At 52.7% G+C, this 23430-nt stretch overlaps 1 protein-coding gene across 1 annotated transcript in view; it reads right to left on the bottom strand.

Moving 5' to 3' along the window:
• Positions 1-23430, bottom strand: part of ADAMTS10 (ADAM metallopeptidase with thrombospondin type 1 motif 10) — a 56946-nt gene that overhangs the window by 21394 nt on the left and 12122 nt on the right. The window contains exons 2-11 of the mRNA XM_068420497.1: positions 22777-23115; positions 17101-17465; positions 12141-12300; positions 10007-10224; positions 8676-8759; positions 8163-8308; positions 5017-5060; positions 3667-3772; positions 3356-3502; positions 1102-1243 (exon numbers count right to left, since the gene is read on the bottom strand). Coding sequence (XP_068276598.1) covers positions 1102-1243; positions 3356-3502; positions 3667-3772; positions 5017-5060; positions 8163-8308; positions 8676-8759; positions 10007-10224; positions 12141-12300; positions 17101-17465; positions 22777-22864 — 1500 coding nt within the window. The 5' untranslated portion in view covers positions 22865-23115. The remainder of the gene's footprint in view (positions 1-1101; positions 1244-3355; positions 3503-3666; positions 3773-5016; positions 5061-8162; positions 8309-8675; positions 8760-10006; positions 10225-12140; positions 12301-17100; positions 17466-22776; positions 23116-23430) is intronic.

The raw sequence follows: 23430 nt of genomic DNA, 5'->3' as shown, positions 1-23430 counted from the left end.
CTGCTGCTGTTCTGGGTACCTCTCGTGACTGCATCTGCCCCACGTCCAGCAGGCTCTGGGCCCCTGGGCCAGGTTGAAAAACAGCACTGGACCAGGGAGAGCCCAACTTTACCCTTTGTTCACCAAGACGAGCTGGTGAGACCACCACGAGGTGATTTAGTGTTTAACCGTACTATAGAGATGAACACTCAAGAGTGATAAACTGGTTCACATCGGGTCCTTCAATGTCAGAGTTGAGCTTGTATCTACTGCAAGAGAAACTAAACCTTGATCTGATGCTTCCTCCTTCACAGCCTTCCAGGGCTTGGTCTGGGGTGGGTACACATACGTGTGTATCCATCAGACAACCCAGCTGCCTGTGTATCTCACTGCTGGCTCCACTCTTTTCTCTAGAGGAAAGTGGATGTGTTAAGGAGTTCAATCAGCCCTTCAGTGCAGATGCTTCCCCCTCACCACTCTGCTCAGACAGCTGGCAATGTCCAGTATGTTAAGAACAGCAAAACATCAGGCTGAGACCCAGGAAGACTCTTTTCTCCCGAAACAACCTTTCCTTTCAGTGGTTTCCTGGATTCAAAGATCAGGGGATGGCAGCATGCTGGCGGGGGTGGCTTAGGTGGACAGCTGTCCCTCAGACATACCTACAGCACATCAACCCACCTCCTCTGGAAGAAAGATGTTTCTCCTCCTAAGTTTGTGTGAGCAGCGTAATGACTTCTAGTAAAGATTATGAAAAACATGTCCTTGTACAAAGCCCCGCTGAGAGGGGAGTCTGGATGAGGGAACCTCAGCTTGGCTTTCAGCTGCAACCCCTGGGGACCAGCAGCAGCCAAGGTATCAGGCAGAGGCAAGAGATCTCTTCCCATGGGACTAATCTGATCGAAATTGAGCTGAGGTCAACCGTGGTGGATGGGAAACAAAGTCCTCTGTCCTCTCCCAGGGAAGCGAAGTAAAAAGTTCACAGGGAACATGCCAGTGCCCTTCGTTTGAAGCAGGACAGCAAAGCGATGTGGGCAGCAGAGGAATGGTCCCCCAGCCCTTTGCCCTTGTAGGCCCCGTCCTCCACCCCCTGGGAACCGATAGTAAAGCAGGAAGGCTCTCTACCCCGTATTTACACTGGCGAGATTTAACTCCGTACTGGAAACGGCACTGCTCGTCTGCATCGTAGGCCTGTCCTGGAGCCACCGTTGGGTAGATAAAGTCTTGCTTGGGAGGAGCGTTGTTCAGGCATAATCCCATCCCGGAGCTGGAAACAAGAGAGGAGAATCAGAGCTCAGAAAGGCTCGGAGAGCATCGCGGTGGAGGGCAGGGGCAGGCACTCCTGGCTCCGCACGGGGCTGAGCTCTCACGTGCTTGGGGGGATAACGCTACCAGCCTCCTCTGGGCAAAACTGCTGCTGAGAAAGCGCCCTGAAGTCTTTCTGTCTGTGCCCTCAGGGCTGGGAAGCACATGCTGGTTCCTCGGTACCTCTAGAAGAGGGTTTTGCAGCTGATCGCCAGCCCCTGGCTGTCCCAACGGGTCCTGGGGCCAGCAGACAGCGCGTGGCAGCGTGCAGGCAGGCATGTGCCCAGGACCCTCGCGTGGGCACAGGGGCCACCCTCCCACCCCACGGCTGCAGAGCCCCAGCTGAGAGCAACCGGAGGTGCTGAGCGCCCCTGCTCTCCCAGCCCACCCTTCTGCATGCCAGAGCTTTGTAGGAGCGTCCAACTTTTGCAAGAAACACGCCTTCCCCTCCCACTCTGAGCTCTCCCTAAATCAAGGCCCCTGTCACCACTCCCCCGGCCCCGAGTCCCAGGGCCTTGCACGCACCACGGCCCCGGCCCGGCGGAGGCTCCCAGGGCTGCGCTCAGGCGGGGGCGGCCAGCACGAACTGTGGAGAGGGCCGACATGAACTCACCATCCCCTGCCAGCCCTGCCGAGACCTCGGGGTTACCCGAGGACAAGGCAGCCTCCGCCGTGGCACGGTTCCTGCAATGTGCCTTGCTGCGGTGCGCGTCCAGGGGTCAAGAGCCACAGAGACAGGTTTTGCTGTGGCCAAACGTGGGCAGCCAGCTGTGGGATCTGGTGAGAAGCCACGCGGTTTGGCCAAGCTTTGAGGGGCAGCGGGTGGGTGGCAGCCCCTCGGGCAGGCTCGCCTCCGCTGCTCCTCTCGCAGCGTTACAACAGCGGCGTTACCGGTAAAGGTCTGGCATTCAGACTCCCTGGGGACTTCCCTCCACGGTGACCCCACACACTCGCTTCTTCCAATCGTGACTCAAGGCCCACCCAGTCCTTGTATTGGTAGTGCCTGTATCCTACCAAAAAACCTCACCAAAACTGATCTTGATTGCTCGTTTTGTGATAGAAACCCTGGGGACTGCCTGAACCCGGGACAAAAAACTCTTTCAGGCTGCAGAGGCACGACTCAGGCAAGGCCTGTTCAGCTTGGAGAAGAGCAGACTGAGGGGGGATCTTATCAATGCTCACAAATACCTCAGGGGTGGGTGTCAAGGGGATGGGGCCAGACTCTTCTCAGTGGTGCCCAGCGACAGGACAAGGGGCAACGGGCACAAACTGAAACATGGGAAGTTCCGTCTGAAAATGAGGAAAAACTTCTTTACTGTGAGGGTGCCAGAGCCCTGGGACAGGCTGCCCAGGGAGGGTGGGGAGTCTCCTTCTCTGGAGATATTCAAAACCCGCCTGGACGCAACCCTGTGCAACGTGCTCTGGGTGACCCTGCTTTGGCAGGGGGTTGGGCTGGATGATCCCCAGAGGCCCCTTCCAACCCTTAACCATTCTGTGATTCTGTGGTGTTGACAATATTGAAACTGTGGGACTTAGGAGCCTAAATCCCTCCTCCTGAATCCTAAAGTGCTTTGGAAAACAAAAAACCAAAAACCTTTCTCCTACGTTGCTTGTTCACACTTGAAAATTCTTCTCCTCAGTGTCTAGAGAAGCTGCCTACACCATGCAGATCCAGTCCCGTCTCCAGATCCTCCTTCCCCACCACACCAACCCTTCTCTGCAATTCCTGGCTGAACTTCAGAAACCTCCAAATGCCTCCAGAAGCTACTGACTTATTTGTGAAGTTTCTGGAAGTGGGGAACCTAAATAAAGGTCTCACAGCTGCAAGGTAAATGGGGTTAGTATCTTCAGAAAGCAAGTAAACCATGGGGAAGTCTGAAGGAAGGAAGGAAGGAAAGCACATGCCTCTTGGGATAGGGTGAGGTGCTGGGAGACAAGACAGAAGGTGCATGGGCTGTGTGCTTTGGGGGGCTTTTCTTTGGCTTTACCCACTCCTCACAAGTGACTGTGAGAGGTTGGAGGTGTGTACTGGTTGCGAGGTAGAAGGAAGGGCAAGGTGAGATGGATTCCTTACTCCAGGAAGCTGGTGATGTAATCCCTGCTGCACGTGGACCATACAAACGGGTTGGTCTTCATGGTGATGTGAGCAGCCATGAGCTTGGCAGTTTCTTGCCCACGGGAGCCACAACTGTTGCCGACCCCATCATGATTCATGCCAAACCTAGAAAGCATCACCAAGGCAACAGAGATGATAAGCTGCTGCATTTTTGACACATTTGGATCACCCATAGGATGGATTTTTCAGCTCCTGTTAGCAGGAACAAACCAACAGGGACCCTTCCCTGTGATGGCCACTCCCAGGGACTCTTCTGGCACAGTACTCACGTGTGGCCAATCTCATGAGCAATGGTGAAGGCTGTGGCCAGGCCAATGTCCTCGTTGATGCTGCAGCTTCGTTCTCGTTCGCACATCCCGCCGACGGGGGCCAGGCCTAGGGAAGCCAGATAGGGCTGTCACACAGGGTCAGCACAAAGAATCTGTAGGGGACACGGGTGGTAGTTGGGGACTCACTGATGTCCTTCACATTCACTGAGCACAGCCTGCTGCCAATAACAAGTTTCTTCCCACTGGTTGGTTGCACTGGGCTTTGGGATAGACCTATGGCTCTTATGGGCTGTGGACACACGGTCACTCAGCACCATCAATTGAATTAACAATGACAGGCTCAGAAATGCTAAGAATGGGTCAAAATCCTCTGAATTTCATATCCAAACCCGAGACTGTGTGCAGAGGGGGAACAGTCCTTGTCACAACACTGGCACTGCTGGTGGGGGAACCTGAGATCCGTTGGACCAGCTCTTGGGCATTCAAACTTGGCCAGGGCAGCCTGGACAACTGAGTAAGCCAGGATCCAACCTGACCATCTGTGCATGGTTCTGGCTGACACCCACCATGATCAGGAATCCAGCCTGACTCTATCTGGAGGGCTGGATCATGCAGAAACCCCCCTGAACTGTGGCAGCAGATTCCCCCAACCCTCTGCCCATACATTGTCCCACCACCACTGGCTGTGCCTGCTGCACCAGGCCAGGGAAGGAGCAGTCTCTGTTAAATGAACGAATCGAGTCGTCATGGCACCTCCAGCCCCAACCTCCCTCTCAGGCACCTTGTCTGCAGCCGCATCAGGTCAGAGATCCACTAACTTTTCCTTTTTAACCGCAGTGATTCAGAGCAGTAATCCCTCCCTGACTGCTTAGTCTAGACCAGGGCAAGACAAATTAGGAGCTACAGCCAGAGCGAGCTGCAGGGTCTGTCTGCGTCTAGCAGTTTAAATAAAGAACTCCCTTTATAGTCATCACAAAAAAAGTCTTATTTCTCTCTGCTAAGCCAGGAATACTCCACTAGGCTACGGACCAGCCCTAGATGCGAGCGGTTCTTAATCATCAGGCTGGACCTGACCCAGGGATATAACAGAGAAGAGTTCCAGAGCCCATCTGTCCTCTGGTTTGCTGCTTTTAGTGTTTACAGAAGTAAGGAGGCTACACAGTGGAGCAGGCTGGAAACCACTGGCCTGTTCTTGGCTCCGCTGCCGGGGCTCGTGGTGGTGTTGGGCGAGCGCTTCCCCTTAGCCTGCTCACTAGGAAAGGGAGATGGCACCGCCTGCCCTCACCACGCTCCCAAAGATGCATGTGCTGGTGAGAAGTGCTGCTGAGGGGGGAGCAAAATCCTACCTACCCAGGGTGCCGCACGGTTTGTTCTTGTAGATGCAAATGTCGTATCTGCAAAGAAGAGAAGGCAGCGGTAAGAACACTTAAAATATTGGTGGCTCCAAAATAGTGCATAGGATCACAGAATCATGGAATTGTTTTAGTTGGAAAGGACCTTTAAGATCATCCAGTCCAACCGTTAACCCAGCACTGCCAAGGCCACCACTAACCCATGTCCCTCAGCACCACATCTACACGGCTTTTAAATCCCTTCAGGGATGGGGACTCCACCACTGCCCTGGGCAGCCTGTGCCAGTGCTTGACAACCCTTTCGGGGAAGAAATTGTCCCTGATCTCCAATCTAAACCTCCCCTGGTGCAACTTGAGGCTGTTTCCTCTCATCCTATCACTTGTAACTTGGGAGAAGAGACCAACACCCGCCTTTCTACAACCTCCTTTCAGGCCCATAGACCTGTGTGTGTCTGAGTGGTAGAGCAGGTTACCAACCATCTCCCCTTGGATTATGGGGGCTTCATTCTGCTCCCCAGCCCTGCCTTCCAGCTCAAGGGGCTGGCATCTCCATTTCACTGATGTGTTCACATCAAAAGCTCTGCCCACTAGCCCCCAGTGCACTCCCGGGAGCCGGCCACTTCTCTCCTGGAAGGCACTGGGCTCAGGGATCTGCCCCGGCAGCACAGGGTGGAAGAGGACAAACCCAGGTCCCTGGCAGCAAATCACATCAATCAAATACGTAATTCTGAAAATTTTTTTGGAAAACATTTCAGTTTGAAAACCTGTTCTGTTTCAAACCCCACTGTGGTTTCATTAAAATGCTCAAGTGATGTTTTATTTTATTTTTTTTTCAGTTTAGTTCTTTACTGAGAATTTTCCAAACAAATGCAATATGGGTTGATTCAAGATGTCTCTTCCCTCCGTTCCTGGCCTCGACTTCCAGCCATTGCATCAAGGAATCGACTGTTTGCACATCGTTAGCCGTGTACAAGGAAAAACTAAATGAGGACAGCATGGTAAAACCTCCAAACTGAAACACAGCATCCTTGCACTGGGACGTGGCAGCAGCTCCAAAAGAGACCAGTTTGGGCCAGAGAGTGAATATTATCATTTAATTGTGGAGATGAACCGCATGCCCTCCCTGCCTCTGTCCAAACACCTTCTCCAGAAGGTGAGACACCCCAGACATTTGGGTCTTTGCAAAACCTGGGCTGAAAGGGGCAAGGCTAACACTGAAATCTGCAGGGGGACCGGTGGCAGCGGGGCTGGGATGCCCCAGAGCCAGGTTGGGCTGTTGCTCCTTAGCCCCAAAGTGCATTTCAACCTGAGTGAAACCTCAGAGCACCAAGGATGCTGACTGCAGTGGAGGCTTGGGGGGTACCCACATGGCGAGCAGGACCATCTGGCACTGCTCACCCCAGGGGACAAAGTGGGGAGGAAGCAAGTTGGTAGCACACAACGGGTTAAGTATAACGCGTTCCTGGTGATGGCTCCTGTCCCTTTGGCCCCTGGTGCTCTCTGGAAGTGTCCAAACCTCTCACCCCCGGCAGGAAACTGAGCGAGTGAAAAACATTTGTTGCTTTGTTTTGAGTGAATACTGTTAAAGCCTTCAGAGGCTCTGGTTTGACACATCCCTGCAAGAGAAAAAAGCCCGCAGCTCAGCAAGATGTTATCGGGAGACGAGGAATTTATTGGAGATGGGGCCGGACGTGCTGGTGCTGTCCAAGCCTGGCGCGGGCGGCCCGGCGAGTTGCTTCGGGTTGGCTCAAACATCTGGTGGGAGGCCGAAGAACTCAGAGCCAGCGTTTGTGACCCACACGTGCCACAGAAGGGAAGGAAAAGCAGCCACCGCGGCCCCGGGAGGGGGAAAAGCTGGGGCCGAGGGGCCTTTTGCTCGCTCCTCCCTTGGTGCTTGCGGGCTCTCATCTCACAAGCTCCCCAGGAGGGATGAAGCAGGCAGCTCACAGGCTCTCCAGGAGGGATGTGCCAGGCTGCACACAGCTCCTGCTGCCGCCGGGAACTAGAGCAGGAGAGTGGCGCATGGTGCCAACAAGACCAGCTCCTGCTTGGAGGCTCCTGTCTCCAGCACTTTCGTTTTATTACTTTCTTCCACTCGGCAAGTGGGGGGAAAAAAAGGCACAAACCAATCCGGGGTTTGCCTTTGGCTGCTCCCCAGGCTGCTGCCCCTCTGTCCAAGCAGGGTTTATGCGGGCACTGGAGAGCCAGCGTCCCAGGAGCAGCCGGCAGCATCGCCAAGAGCTGCCTCTCAGCACCCTTCATCCCCTCCGTCCTTCCAGCTCTCCCTTCGGCATCCTCTGTCCTCTCAGCCGCCCCGCTGTTCCCTCCACTGTCCCCATCATCCTCTCTGCATCTTCTTTCCTTCCATCCATCCTTCCAGCCATCCCTCCCGTACCCTCCGCTGCTCCAGGCTCAAGCACCCATCTATTTTGACGAGGGTTTTTTGTCCTGCATGTGAAGGTTCGGACCCCTTCACTCACCTCTGGAGGTCTAATTCAGCATCCAGGTTAAGCTGCTGACCTAGACTGTTGTTACAGGAGCGCAGGGACACAGGCAGGACAGGACTCTTGTCCTGAGGGAGTTGGGATGAAGTCACTACTTCAAGGGTGTCTATCAGCTACCAAGGAGAGTTCAGCCCTACACGTAGGCACCTAAAATGAGGTGAGCCAAATCCCGTGCTGGCTGAAGGCATTCTGTCACTGCCATGATGTTCAGGTCCCTCTTGTATCCTCTACCTCATCTTTAACAGCAGGAGCAGATGGGGATCTCCATTTCAGTAGGATGCCCGATGCTCCACGACTCCGGGGTGGGTTCCCACACACGCCCAACACCGCTGTACATGCTGCGCCATTGTCTTCTGGTGCACAAATAAATACCTGTGGCTGTAAACTAAGCTCCTTGAGAGCAAAACAAAAGACTGAGGGAAGACACTGGAGGATGATAACTATCTGAACTGCAATAATCTGCATCGCTGCAAGGGAGCTGGCAAACAGCCAGCCTGAGGCATGGCCACTGCCAGGCAGCTTGTGGGGGAGCGCATGGGAAGGAAGCCTCGGATGAACCACTTGGACAGAGACAAAGGACAGCTGCACAGAGGACACCCCACCGTGAGGACAGCGCTGCCAGGGCCGGGCTCAGCCTTACCTGGTGATCAGCACTGCAGTGTCGTGGTTGGCTATGCCGTTCTCGGGGATAGCGTTCCCGTTGCCGTTCCTGTTCACAATGGATTTCTGCCACTTGCAGAAGCTGTCCAGGGATTTCCCGGCATGGTGGTTAATCTCCAGTGTGGGCTGGAATGGAAGCAATATGACAGTGTGTTCCCAGGAAAGCTCTGATATGAAGGCACTGCCTATTCCCATGCCAGCAGAGCACTGACACCAGTCCAGATGACCCCACCTTCTCATAGAGGCCATGGGAAAGCAAGACTTTAGGAGGACTAAAGCTACTTAAACCTCCCTAAAGCCATTTTATTACAGAAACAGTCCTCAGAGGTCTCCTCAGCCTGAACCCAGTCCCCAGCTGCCATTGAGAGGCTGGGGTGCACCCAGCAGACTGCACTGGGGGGGACCTCCCAGGGGTGACATCCAGAAGGAACACACAGACCTGCAAAGGAAGAGGAGATGCATAACAGAAGTGACTCAGCAAAGCCCATCTTACCTGATCCTCGGTGAGGAGAATCAGCCGGGTCACCAGGATATTGACAATATTGCCCAGACTCGAGTCCTGGAAAAGTTTGGCAACCTGACCTCCAAGAAACAAGAAAAGACGAGTCTTAAAAATGAGCTCACTGGTTGGGTGGCGGTGTAATCGGTGGGTGAGCTGGTACGTGCTGGGCACCCAGCGGAGGGAAACAGGGCTGCTTCGCCAGCGTGGGCTGCAGGGTCTGAACATAATCTTTTTAGAAAGCAGAAATGGGACTCCACATTACCACTTGGACTGCAGAGCCTCCTAAACCATGTTCAGACCTTGGTGTTTCCTTCTGGGGAGATTGGAGCAGCGAAGCCAACATCCCACAGCACCTGCTCCTTGCCTAGAGCTCAGGTGGGGAAGCCACACGGTCCTGGCATTACGCAGCCATGGGGATGAAGCTTTGCTGACTGCCCATGTACAGGGAATGACACAGGATCTCTCAGAAATCTGCTGCCCCACGATGGGTGTTTTACAGCAGATGAAACAGTTCGAAACGGTATTGTTTTAAAATCTGCCATCTGCTTTAGAAATGCAAACAGAGCAAGCCATGAAAAGAGATCCTGCAGAGGACAGGACAAAGAACCATCACAGAGGGGCCTTCAGCAGTTTGATGGATAATTTCCAAGCCTATCTCACCTCACAGGAGGATTCAGCACGACCAGTTTAGGCTGTTAAAGCATCTAGCCTGGTATCCTGCTGCCAGCAATGACCCAAATCTGATGCTGCAGAGGAAGCTCCTCTGCAGTAACCCAGAGACACGGTATGGAGGAACGAGGGTATTTCTCCCTACCCCTCACACTGATCAGCCCCCAGGCGTGAGAGCTCACTGTCCTTATGCTTTCCCCTGTGCTTCTCAGCTTGTCTGACCCTATTTGCAATGCTAATTTGAGATGAGAGATGCTGTTCAAAGAAAGGGCTTTGTTCTCCCAGTCCAGATCTGGCCTGTAGCACGATCAGACGGGCCAGAGTTTACCTCTCCTGCAGTGCCTCCCCTATACAACAGAGTCCCTGTGGGCTCCAGAGTATCACAGCTCATAGGCAGCAGCAGCTCATCAGGATTTTTGACCCAAACCTCTTGCTCTGGGGGTGGGAAGAAGCCACTGCCATCTTGGAACAGATCTGATTTCCCCACTGTGGTCCCATCCCACTTGTCTTCTTGCAGGAAAAGCACATGGCACCCTCTGCCAAACCCAGACATTCGGGGTGACGAACAGGATTTATTCCTGTTTGCTCTCTGCTGCTGGGTGTGTGAGCGCCTGGGGTCCCCCCAAGGTTCATGATGTGGTTATAACACTTACAATATTCATGATGGCCAGGATGTACTGCTCTATGTCCCGCCGCCCGTGGTACCCCACCATCATTTTGTCAGCCACCACCAAGGTCTCCACGTAGCGCTCCGTGCTGACGGATCTCTTCAGGGGCAGCTGGCCTCGCTGGCTGTGGTTGCCCGATGGCTTCAGAGGGGAGGGCTTCAGCGTCCGCAGCCACCAGTGTCTCCCCTTCCAGGGCTTCTCATCTGAGGAGGGAAAAAGATTTTTCCGTTGCAGCAATTCAGCAGCACGCAGAGGTGCTCTGCCCCCCTGCCCTCCTCCTGCCCAGGCACTGCAGGCAGAGGTGGGCATCCATCCTGCTGCGGCAGCCCCGCGCGCTTCGCTGCCTCTGCGCTGCAAGGCCCTGCCCTCGCCTCTGTGGATTTAGAAACTACACAGACATAATCTGAAAAATAAAGCCATCGCAGATCATTTCCTCTTTCCTTTTCCTGCCAGGACCTGAATTTAGGACTTGGCTTTTCCACCACAGAAATGGCTGCAGCCTCCAAAGCAGCAGCAAGGTTTGTAGGACTTTGCTCCAGGCTTCAACTGCTACTGACCCGACCCTAGTGATGTCCCCAGCAGGGCCATCAGCTCCAAACCCACAGCCTGGAGACCACCACAGGGCAGGAGAGCTGACTGGGAGATTACAACCACTCTCCTGCCCTGTCCGTAGAGCCGGCTGAATCCCCCTCCTCTGCTCTCATGCTGGATCATCAAACATCCAGCAAGACTGGCAAGATGGGCAGATCTCAGGCAGCCCCACAACCTACCAGCTCCGGCCCCTCCGGCTGATCAGAGAGAGCTCACAGGGGTGCTCAGGGCCCAGCTGTGCCGGGCACGTCAGGACAGGTCCAGCCTGCGGGGCGAGGGGACGGGGCAGCTTTGCTGGGGCCCATTGTGCTGCTGTTGTTCTGAGCTGTATTTGGCCTGTGGCTCCCACTGCACGGCCTTTGCTTTCCAAGGAGCAATTAGGAACAGGCTGACTTTCATCTGGAAGCCGGGGAATGTGGCAAAGAGTCAGCAGAAGGGGAGTCTGCTGGTGCTTCATCCAACATGACTTTGGGAGCTGGGACAGGAGGAGCCGGGCCAGGGAAGCACAGGTTGTCTCCAGAGGTGCTGGCAGGTCTGGGGACACTCAGAGCCTGCTCAGAGCAGCCTGGCAGTGCCCCGGTGTCTCCAGAGGCTCCGTCCCTTCCAGCAGTGCCTCCTCATCTGGCAAGTGTCACCACTGAGGCACTGGATGAACATCCTGAAGTGACACACAAATCTGCCAGGAGCAACTGGGAACAGCTCTGCTTCTGCATCCACAAACTCTAACCCATAAAACGCGAGCTGGCCGCTCCGCAGGGATGGCATCTCCTCTCATCCTTACGGAGCCAGGGGAAGCCTCTGGCAACTGAGGGAGCAGCACCCTGTGTGCAGGCAACATTTGGAGTAGATGGAGAAACTTTGCACGTTCACAAGGGCTGGGGATTTGAGCCAGGCTCTGGGAGACAGACTGACTGCTAGCAGGGACGAGAAGGGCACGAGCATGTGGGGAGAGGCCAGGTCAGACCTGTGTGAGTCCTTTAGGAACTCAAAGGCCTGTAAGGGTAGAAATGGGGTAGATGTGCAATTGCCATTCTCTATATAAACGTCTCCCAGAGCCCACTGTGACTAATCAGATGCCACATCCCACCCTACAAGGCACCTTTCCACCAGGTCTCTAACAGCAGCAGATCTATCTCAACGTGGACACAATCTTTAGCGACTAAAAGCCAAAGACAAGTCTCTGCTGAGCATGCGTAAGCTACGATTTCTCAATACCTTGTAAATTGGCCAAATCTGGGAAGGTTTTTCTTAAGAACAATAAGAGGCAGTTTTTTCCTCTTCTATTCCACGCTCTATTTACAAATTTAAAAGCCCTGCTGCGAACAAGAGAGTACAAGAGCTTTCCAAAGACCAGGCCACCAGAAATCCTTAACACGGGTAAAAGTAAATACAGAAAACTTCCTTGAATGCAGGAGATAAATTTGGTTCTTTGCCATACAGAGCAGCGTGGACCTTCAAAGCCTGGTCTACTGGGATTTTTCCAGCCTGCACTGGGATGGACTGAGGGTGTGTTGGTGGGTACAGATACCTAGCACGCCGCAGGCTGCATCCATGTGTGCGTACTGGAGAGACGATCGCTTGTACACGACGTGGGGGCTGCCCTTGCCCTCACTCCCTGTGCTGACGTTGGCTCCTGGGCTCAGCGGTTCAATGAAATATTCCTCCTCATCTGCGACGATCACCCCATGCTGCAGAAGGAAAGAGACGGGAGGCAATAAAAGAGGTAGAGAGAAAACTGGGGGACATCCTGGTGGCTTCTCATAACGAGCTTTCTGATGATTAATCACTGAATTTCTGGGGACTGACAAATGTTTTTGAGAATGTGAAAGAATCCTTCATTTAACACACAAATACTGACCTATGTGAACCTACAGACCAGAGAAAACCGAACCAGATGGTTGTGGATGCCTTGGGACATCTGTGTTCACTGAAGTCTTCTGGAAATCACAGCCTTTCCTTGCAAAATGATGAATAAGTTGTTTCCTATTCCACCCACTCAGTCTAATTGAGAGCTGTCTCTGGGATCCTAAATACCATACCTTCAAAGAGCAGCACAACTCAGCAGTAAGATCTACCTCCTATACTTTTCAACCTCACTGAAGAACCTTTGAAAGCAGCTCAGGACCATTACCAGCGGCCGGGAAGCTCGGGCACAGGGCTGCAGAGAAGTGTAGACATTCAGAAGCTTTTGAGAAACATACTGAATCTCTAAAATCTGAAGTCTGATTAGCAGTGAAGCAACAAGCAGGAGCCACAACCTTTCTCTGCAGCCTGAAACCTGCGTTGTCCCCATAGGCATCACTGCCTCTTTTACACCTCTGACTGGCCACTTCTGTCAGATGATCTTGTTTCTGCTCCCTTATTTGTGTTGTTCTCCCTTATTTTATTCTTTGACTGAATGAATCTCAGCTGTGAACCCAACTTTGCTTTCTGCAAGCGGACCCACTCGTGAGACAGTGACGACCAGGCAGGAGCAGATCCCAGCAGGATGAGCAGCCAAACCCACCAGGTGCTTGCAAGATCTCTCCTCTGCAGCTGTTCCTATCCTCACAGCAAGCTTTCCCTCTACCTAAAAGGTCTGAGCAACCTAAAAAGTTTCTGGCAGCCCAACACGATATAAGTAGAAGCTCCACTGCTGAAACTGAATCTCACCTAACTCCAAGAAAAGTGGGTGAGCTTTACCAGCAAGCAACCAAGGCACAGAAACACGCCTGACATTGCTCAAGCAGGACAAGAAGTATCCCAAAAGTCTAAGAAAGACCCACGTCACCTGGCTGTCCTCCCACTCCCTGGGCACAAGCATAGCTCTGGGTGCACAGACAGTCCCGTCCTGCCATCAGCTCTGTACCAGTGTTGTCCTTCAGATGTCACAGCACTTTCCCAGCTCCCCTCTATGCAAGAGGGACAGGAGCCCTGATCTGCCAGGACGGGGAGTGGGGAAGCTGGTCTCTCTAAAACATCTTGAGGTCCTTGCATGGAAGGCACCACCTGCATAACAGCATTACTTGCTGGGTGTTCGTGGGGGAGAGCCTCTCTGGGGTGGACGCTGCCTCCATAATAGGTCTCTCCCCTCTCCCTCCCTGCCCTGAAAGCTGAATCGGGGCAGTGTGCGCACAGCGAAGTCCCCATCTCCAGAGTGCCGGGGGATTTCCTCCTGCACCAGGCTCTGTTGCTCTTGGCTCAGCTCCACCTTTTCAAACACAAGCGAGGTACTGTGAGGTTAGCCTGGCGAGGGCTCCGGCGGAAAGCCGAGTGTCGGCCTGCGAAGCCAGCTGGCTGCTGGCTTTGTGGGACAGGGAGAAGGAGGTCACCACCGGCTTGGGGCAGAGCATGTCCTGCCTGAAAACCATGTACCGCTAGAAAAGGGTCATTCTTACTTAAACCCAGAGCCTCTGCAGAACGTGAGAGGCAGGAGGCTCCACCATCTGTCCTTCGGCAACGAAGCTGAAGTCTGAAAACTGCCCCATCGCTGACCCCGAAGACCATGTTCTAAGGTCCAGGCGCTGGACGTGACACAAGCCTGTTGAAAGGGCGAGGCGACAAGCCCTTAGAGAGATCCCTGTGGTTTGTGGGGGAGCTAAACTGGATATCCTGTCTATGATTCACCCAGGTCATCTGCAGAGCAAGGGTGGTTTATGCTATTAGCTTCTAACCACACTTAAGAAAAGCACAGCCACATACTGCAATTCAGCTCTTCCACCTCCTCGTACAGACACACGAGCAGCTCGACATCAGCCTCAGCAGCGGGGCCGTCTGCCTTGCTCCGAGCATTTAATGTTCACGCTGATTTCAGGAGGGATTTTCACGTGAAAGCACCATTTCAGCACAGACACACAGGGATGAAAACCTGGCCTTTAAACTGTCCTTTGATGAGCTCTGACACGAGAGATAAAAGTGGCATTTCTCTCCTAAAGTTGTTTTCTCCTCGCTTTGATTTTTTTTGATGATAGGACACGGGTCCTTGGGATCTCACGCAGCCAGTGGGATGAAACACGGCTTTGCTTAAGACTGGGATTTCAGCTCCTGGTCAGGCTGAGGCAAAGCTGCCCGGGCTGTTCCCTGCAGGCTCCAGCTGCTTTGTGCTTGGCCTTGCTGGCAGTTCACAGCTCTGTGGGTCTTGGAAAAAGGACCATTTTGCCCTTTGCTTCCACCTGGGTGACTTTCTGCCTGTGTAGCCTGAAGCGCAGCACAGCGTGCCCTCCACGGGAGATGTGTGGGGTGAGCCACGCTGCCTGCCTGCCCTCAGGCTGGTGTGATGGTGCGTGTGGCTGGGCAGCCGAGTTGATGGGAGCATGCCCAGATACTGGCAGTCCAAAGCCGGGGTGCCATAAGGTGTGAGTTAGGTCGTGGGTGTTCAAAAACCAAGCGGTTTTTGCAGCGGTACACCTTGCAGACACAGAAATTGCTTAGGGATGGGGGAGTTTGAGGACAGGAGGGATGGCTTGGGGCTTGTTACTCGTTTTCACAGCTTTGTGTTGGATGCTTCTGTGGATGCAATTGTCCCCTTCCCTCCTCCTCGTGCACAGCTCACCCCGTAATCAGCACCTTGTCCCTGCTTGTGCCCATTCAACAACCCGACTTTGCATCTTCAGTGAGTCAGGTCTGCGCAAACGTGGGTCACCATGGGCAGTCCCCCCGTACCACGTGTCAGCATGAACCTGAACCTTGACACCTCAGCAACTGGAGCTCCTCTTCTGTCCCTACCCGTCCCCTCCAAAGCGGACTGATGCCTGCCTGGAGGGGAGCGTGCTGCAGCTGGGGGATGGCACGATGGGATCAGCTGTCACTGACCAACCAGAGCTCTGCAACAGGTTGTCTTCTCCGGAGGCAAGTACAGCCCTCACTCTGCCAGCTAAAAAGATGCCAGACTCCTCTTGGCCAAATTCCTGACCCTATCACCCTCCCTAACCCAGAAGCCCTCCTCTCCCCTCCCTGCTGATGTCCGTAGCTCTCGAGGGCAGAAGGACAGAGTTCAGGAAAAGGAGAGGTTGCTGGATGACCCTCCGTCCCTCTTTGTGCCTGGCTGCATTTTCCTCCAGGCAGCCCCTGGTATCTCTCCAGTGCTGAACACAGTACTGTGGACTAAATTATCCCAGTACGAATGCTGCTGGGCCACTGCTTGCCCTGGACTTGCATCCAGCTCACCCTTCAAGTGCTTTTGTGAACACCAGTAGATTGTCTAGGTCTTCAGCAGAGCTCCTATATCTAAACAAAGGGCTAACCAGGGAACCAAGAGTTTAGTCAGCTCTGATTTTTGGCTGTGAGATAGAAACATTAGACTCTATGATATAATGAGTCAGATTCTCATTTCTGTTAATAACGCACAGCACTATTCTGGCAGGATGATTTAGCAATAAATCAGACGTGAATTCATTCCCATTTGGAAGCTCTTCCACGCTGCCAGAATACTGCTACGAGGTGGGGCTGTAGCATAAATATGAATCTGGCCTACAGAATCTTTTTCTACATGTTACCCCTCCAAGGGAGCCATCATCCTTGGGATTTGCTAACAGGGTATGTTTGCTCCATCCCTCCATCTGGCAGGTCATGAAATGTGCTTTGTGAGCCAGAAATATCAGAAAAAATCATAGAAAAAATAAGGATGGAAGTCCTTAGTCTATTCCCAATGCTGGAAGAGCTAATGAATCATACCTGGAGTATTTGTGAGAGGCATTTGTCTGATCTGTTCTTAAAGATCTCCAACAACGTAGGGGCCACGTACTCTCCAAGCAATCTAGTCCAGAGCCTAGCTATCCTTACCACTAATGTCCACCACTAAGCTTTCTTGATGATATTTAAGACCATGATGTCTAGTCCTAGCTGTTAGGACACGCAAAATCAATCCTTCCCCCACTCTTTGCAGCAGCCTTGCTGTTTTTGAGGAATACCAGCTTGACCTCTCTTGATGTTCTTTTTTTCATATTGAAAAACTGCTTATTTCAGTTTTTTTTTCCCCAGAAGTCACATTTTTAGCTCCTGAAATCTGGACAGAAGTGATTTGGAACCCCAGGAGTGTATCTGCAATTGTAAGGATCTGAATGTACTTTTGACATTCCCAGTTGTGCTGTGAAGTTCATGCCCTCCTGTGCTTCTTCCTCACTAGCACATGCAAAACATATCTTTTGCTGTTGCTGTTGGAAGTGGAGGGGAGAGTTTTGTGAGAGCCAGAATAACGGTCTAGAGCCTGGGTTATCCCATTCCAATTAAAATCAATGGAGAAATGCCCACTGACTTTGGTAGAAACTGGGCTACAAGCAAAACACGGATCAGAAACCCCTACAGATGTAATGAAGGGATGTCACCTTCACCCTCAGCTGATTTTTGATGCCAGTGTGCTTGCCACCAACCCCATGCCTTTCCCACCACCACTGGACCCAAATCAGGCTGCACTTCTACAGCAAAGATCAAAGAGGCTGCAATCAGCTCTGCTTTATGGGCAGCTCTAATTATTAGTATTGCCCTTGGCTGCGCAAAATACAGAGACTCACCAGGCCATTGCAGTTGCTGATGGCGACCTTCGAGTTCAGGTATTGATCCTGCAAGTGACCCGCGTAGTGACAGTCTTCGTGGAAATCGTGTTGCCAGTCCACGCCGTCTCGCTTCCAGTATTCGACAGTGAAGTGCTCAGCCAGCAGGTTGGAGTGCAGTGTCAGGTTGAGGAGGAACTGGGTTCGGTGGGCAGAGACTTTGTAGAAAACCTGCTGCTCAGATGGCTCGTAGGGCAAGGAGCCCAGACTGCGCCGAGGACGTCGCTTCAGCTGGCTTCTCACGTCAAAGGTGAGGAAGTCCCCGTTTTGGTCCACTTGGATGGGGAATGCAATTTCATAGTGATCGAGGCTGGAGAGGAACTCCTCTGGGGAGGGAAAGCAAACACAAGAGGAATGACATTCTGCAAAGAGAGTCAGAGTAAAAAAGCCAGCGATTTCAGCACAGAGCTGGCTGCACCTGAGCACAACTGAGCCACGGCCAGCGCGAGGCGGAGGGACAGGGTCCTGACACAGAGGGACTGCTCTGTCCAGGCTGCAGGATCCTTGGGGTATTCCCAAAGGCCTTCAGCCTACAGAGCCTTGGGGTATCAGTAGGCCTTGAGCCTACGGAGCACAATCTTCTGAAGGTGATGGAGAGAAACAGACTGGTCCAAGGGGCCATTCAGGACACCCAAATTCTGGTTCTGGACCTCAACTATCCTCGTGTCTCCATCTCCATGGGGCAGAGGGACTCCAGGTTGTGCAGAGTCACACTCTGTGGTTTGGAGGGTTATTTTAACCTGGATCCTTTCAGTAACAAAGCTAGCGATAAGGTCTCTTCAAAACAAGCCAGAACGAGCCTTGGGGCAACAATGTCCCAGGAGAAGACAGTCTTGCTAAGGAACTGTGGGGTTCTTCAGAACATCTACAGCTGCCACGTGGACCTGTTAACTCTGCTTTGATAACTCACATAACAGCACCATAGCAGCCTCCCTGATCACAGCTGTGTTAGTGCATTAGGTACTGGGCATCCTCCTAAGAGGCACAAAGACAATGTCCTCACAATGCCAATCATCTTGCAGTCGAAATAAGAAAGAGGGTAACCAGAATTCCCCAGCTGTGCTGAAAAGGCAGCAAGAAAAGAAGTCAGACATCCCGATTCCGCAGCCAGGTCTCTATCTGTGACACCATCCTGCCTTCCCAGCTTACCAGCTTGGTGCTCTTTATCGTATCTGCCTGGCTTAGCACCTTCTCTTGGGGCACTTGAGTTTTTGAGCCTGTCTTGTACCACTTCGGAAATGTGCTCTGACAAGGTCACTGTCCAAAACGTCTGCCTGCACTCACACGGTAACGCCAACACTTCTGACTGTCAAAGAAATTGGCACTCTGCAACCTCGACAGAAATTTCTCATTTTTCCAAGCAAAATGTCACAGGGACTGCCAGATGGGATCTGACCGGAGGTCCAGCTGTCTCTGACAGCCCCCACTACCAGAGGCTTCAGCAGAAGATGTAAAAAATCATGCACTGGAGAGGACATCTACCCCCATCACAGTGTGCTCTTCTGAACTCCTCACGACTGGAGGTTTGCTCACGGAGTGGGAGAGGATTTGAGCTCTTTTCACTCAGGAAGATTCTTACTGTGCTTTCTGCATCCTATTTGTAGTTGTTTCCTGAGCAAACAGGAGCGGCCAGGCTGCTCCAGGGTGGCTGCATTTCTCCTGGCTCCAACAGCACCCATCTTCAAAGCCTTCCCAGCCATCATAAATTTGGACTCCAAATTACACTCTTACCACATGGCAGCACTGGAAAGTTTCCTTTTCCTCTAGTGTGTTTTCCAGTGTGGGAGCCTGACAGAGTGGTTTCCTTGGCCACCGGTAATGGGACAGTCCTCACCAGCTGGGTTTAGGGGTTAGCTCCCATCCTTCCAAACCATAAGCACTTCTTGGCACTTCTCCCTTGCTTCAACAAGCCAGAAATAATTATTAGGTTTTTTTAACTTCCTGTGCTCCAGCTTCTCCTGCATCACACCGCCTCGCGTGTGATGCTGCTGGGCAAACAAGAGTGACTATTTGCACTTAAGCAATGACCTCAGGCTTGGAAAAATTTGCTATCGGAAGTGCCTTGTTTTTCTTTTTCCCCTCTCGGCAGCCCACGTGGGCTTGCAAAACAGTGAATGGGAAGCAGGGTTGTGCATGCAGTGACTAGAAAGGGCCCGGGACCCTGGGCTGCAGTCTCTGGTTCTGAACTGCAAGGTACGACCAGGAGGGAAAAAAAGCAGCGTCCAGAGCTTGGGGGTGAGGTTATGTGTGAGAACCTGCTTTTGCTGTAGTGCCGGTCACCGTGCATCCTCTCAGGATGTCACTCTGGAAGCTGAGGCACAGGAAGAAAGATCTAAGAGCAGTGCCCTGCATCCCATGAATGTTTTAGGAAGTGATGCTTTAGAGACGGGATGCCACAAGAGGAAAAAATAATGAAGAGAGACTTTCAACACAAGGAAGGAGCCAGTGTCCTCGTGGCTAAAAATCCTCTAAAAATGTAAAAGATTAGATGAGACTCTAAGAGATTAGGATCTCTTTTACTCCCTAACCCTGTGTACTCCACCAGCATCACAGATGTTCCCTAATTCCCTCATTTGCTCATCCCTGCCTTGGTTATGCTCCCCCTATTACAGACCATCCTAGGAGATCCCAACAGCAAGAGTGGCACTGTTTGGCCCTTCCTTCCTTCCAGAAAAGTCACCATGTGCCCTCTGATCTCTCAGACACTTCACGCTGTATTTATAGATCTTGGCCTGAAACGTGCAGTACTGCACCCGCTGTATCAGAAGGGTTTGCGCTGGTGATAAGCGACCTGGTGTTTCCAGAGTGCTGTCAAACTGCTTTCAGAAGAGATGCTATAAAAAGCCTTTCTCCACGAAAACTGGCCCATGGCTGTGTGGGACACTGGGCACCCCTGAAGGACCACAAATCTCCCAGGAGAGAGGGCAAGGGAGAAAGCTGGGAAGCAGGAGGGATGGGGTATGGGGAGAGGTACCTGCTTGCCCTGTTTTTGTTGGAAAGGGCGCACACATTTGCAGGAGCAGGGATGGCAGAGGGGTAAGCTGAACAAAAAGAAGAGAGAGAAGGTGAAAGTGGAGGAGGGAGGATTTTGTTCCCTCCTTGTATGCTCACCATTGCCTCTCTCATTACAGAGCTGCTTCAAGGACAGAAAGGAGGCAGATTTTTGCTCTGGTCTTTTCACCAGAGCAAAGAGGAGCCCCAGCTGCAGCCCAGACTAAGGGATGGCTGTGGAAAAGGCTATGGGATCCCATGGCTTCGGGCTGCCCTGGCATTGTGGCAGTCTCACTACGACCTCCAAGGGTCCATTGGTTTACCTGTGAGATTAGCCTCACCGAACGCTCTGTAAAACATGGAATGTCTAATCCATCACTATAGTCAAACTAAGGTACCAGCAGAAAATTTCCTTTTGATTAAAAACCACTCAGCAATGGTGAGCCTGTGCCGAATCCTCGGACCATTGTTTCAGCTGCTGTTCCCTGTGCTGTTAAAATCTGCGGCCTCTGCGTACACTTTACATCTGAATCTCGTTACGTCTCCGCTGGCTTGAAGAAGCCTTCAACGCTGGGCTGCTATTTCCCACAAAGATAATTACAGCTTATGACTATGATACCTTAATCTTTTTCCTGCATAAAACAAAGACATTGATCTGGAGTTGTGCACACGGGGCGCGTGAATCCTGCTCCGCTGCTAACTGCAGCAAGTCACTTGGTCAAAACCAGTGGCTTGTTGAAAACACTGGCCTTTATTCTCCGTGCCCTCAACTGCTAAGAGGAGATAACAGCGTTTCACCCTCTTGAAAGGGTGTTGTGAGGATTATGTACTTACTATCTCAGTGGCGTGGTGAAGTGTTGACTAACATCAATAGCCTGACACCAACTGTTCCGGATGCAGGGAATCTAAAAAAGTGCTCTGACAGCAAGAGGGACCCATGGGGCAGCTTGACCATTGGGACTGTACAGGGAGTGGGGAGGGGACAGGCTTCAGTCCCCAGCTTGGTGCTCCCACAGCACCATGCTCTCAGCAACATCACGGCCTGAGACTCATCCCCCAGGAAGCCCGCATCTAAGAGAGCACAAATGCATTAACGGTAATTTCGGTGAGCCCTTGGGTTTAGATCAAGGTGTATTAGCAAACGGTGCAGGGACTTGTGAGCAAGGGAGGATTTGAGCTGCTGTGAGTCAGGCTGGGGGTGATCTGGCAGCAAAGTCCTCATCGGAGTGTCGCTGCGCTGCGCAACGCAGTGCTGCAGCTGGAGGGAGGTGTGAACTGACGGACGCGGGAGGCCCAGAACAGTCACCCCAGGCAGTGCCAGAGGTTTTGGCAAAAAGGATCAGAAACCGTGTTTGTTTCAGATTCAAGACAATCTGCCTGTGTAACCTTGCACGTCGCACAGTGCCTGCACAGCGCGCAGCCCTGCCTCTGCCTCTCGCTTCACCCACCGCAGGCTGCACCATGGCACTGCCCCACATTTAGCAACGAGATGATGCTCAGACCCAGGATGGCAGCGTGGCTTTCAGCTGCCTTCGTTCCTCTTTCCAGTTCTGCTTCACAAGACAACCCACGGCCAGCGTAACTACAGCCCGATGGCGTTGCACTACTCAACAAGTAGGCGTTGCACTACTCAACAGCCTGGGTACGCCACCAACTTTGGCCCTGCTGCAGTTGATCTGGGCACACGTGGTTATTTCAGGATTATGGCTGTGTAAGTACGCTGCCGAGGTTTTAACACCTTGCACAGATAAATGTCTCACTTCGGAGCTCTTTCTTCTTACCTCCCAATGGGAGTTTTCATATTGCATCTTCAGAAATGGTCACAAAAAGCAAATTAGTATTAAGCAATTTAACTACCCTGTGTTACCTGCCCGTTCTGTATTTATACTCTAGGCTGGGTACAAGGTAGCCCACCTCACTTTCCAGTCCCTTCACTCCTAACCTGGAATAAAATAATGTACTAAGGCACAAATCTATGTGCAAGAGACCCACATTCTGCTTTCCTTGCCATCACTTGCATGTGTGGCTCTGTATTTAAACACAAGACCACTAGAAACACACAGACATACAAGACAGGTTCAAAGTGCTCACACCTGAGCAGGTTTGAGTATTTACTAATAGTAGCACTTACAGAAACGCGTGTACACACTAAACCTGCTCCTCTAGCAGCACACGTCTGTCCAGACTCAGCCGTGCAGAGCAGTTGTATGCTCCATCCCTGCACGCGCGGAGGATGGCTCCCAAGCGCACGGGCTGGCTGCACACACACACAACCCTCCTCGTAACAAAGCCTCTATTCATCCGAGGTTGCGCCACCCCACCCGAGTGGAAGGGGAGCTTCCTCTGTCGCTACCACATCTCCTTCGCTTTCTAAGCCTGTGCATGGCTCTCACACACACAGTGTTGCTCTGAATTCTGCAAAAAGTCAAGGAGCAAAACACATCCTTTCCTCGGAGGTCAACGGAAAACACCTGCGAATTCAGCAGGAGCAGCTCTGCTGCAGCACCGCAAGCAGAGCAGCGTTCGGGGTGTCTCCACCTACTCCCCAGCACAACATGACCCTAATAACCTCCCTCAGGGCCAGCATTAGGGTTTTTGCCAGGGGAGGTGGGTGGATCCAGCTCCCCTCCCCACGACGATGCCTACCTTGTGACTGGAACGTGTAACCGGGAAAGTTGCACATAGCTGCAGTGAAGATGACAGTCCACGTGAGAAGCCTCCAAGCTATTGCCATGGTTAGCGATGCTTGTCTCAGTGCAGGGAGTGTTGTGCCAGCTGAAAGGGCGCTGTCCCAACATGTCTCTCCCTCGGCCACCGCTTATGTAGAGACAGGAGTCCTCGGTCCCTCCGCAGGCATCCTCGGCCGCTCCGTGCTCTCTCCAAAGCAGCGAGGCCGACGGTGGTTTTGCAGCGTGCTGAGCCCGGGCCAGCGCAGCGGGGTCAGCATGGGCTAATTGGAACCGCAGGCTCTCGGTGACATCGCCCCTGCGGAGAGGGTGGGGATGAGTTAACGGGAGAGACGGGCAGAGGGGGAAACAAGGGATGGAGGAGAACGACACGAGGGAGAAAACAGTGTGCAGAGTGAATGAGGAAAGCCTGATCTTAGAGAAGGGAAGAGTGAGATGGAAAGAAAGAAAAAGGAAGGGGAGAAAAGGATGGGAAGCGAACACAAATGCAATTAAACACGTCAGTTCACAGCGTCGGAAAGCCACGTTATCCTGCTCCAGGGACACTGCACAGCCGGGTGATCTCCCGGCAGTGAGCTCTGCTCCCAGCACAGCCCCTGCACTGCTCCGACAG

Source organism: Nyctibius grandis, chromosome 31 (assembly GCF_013368605.1).
Source record: "Nyctibius grandis isolate bNycGra1 chromosome 31, bNycGra1.pri, whole genome shotgun sequence".
In the NCBI taxonomy this organism is placed as follows: Eukaryota; Metazoa; Chordata; class Aves; order Nyctibiiformes; family Nyctibiidae; genus Nyctibius; species Nyctibius grandis.
Note: the sequence above shows the minus strand (reverse complement) of the source record. Positions and strands in the feature narration are given on the sequence as shown.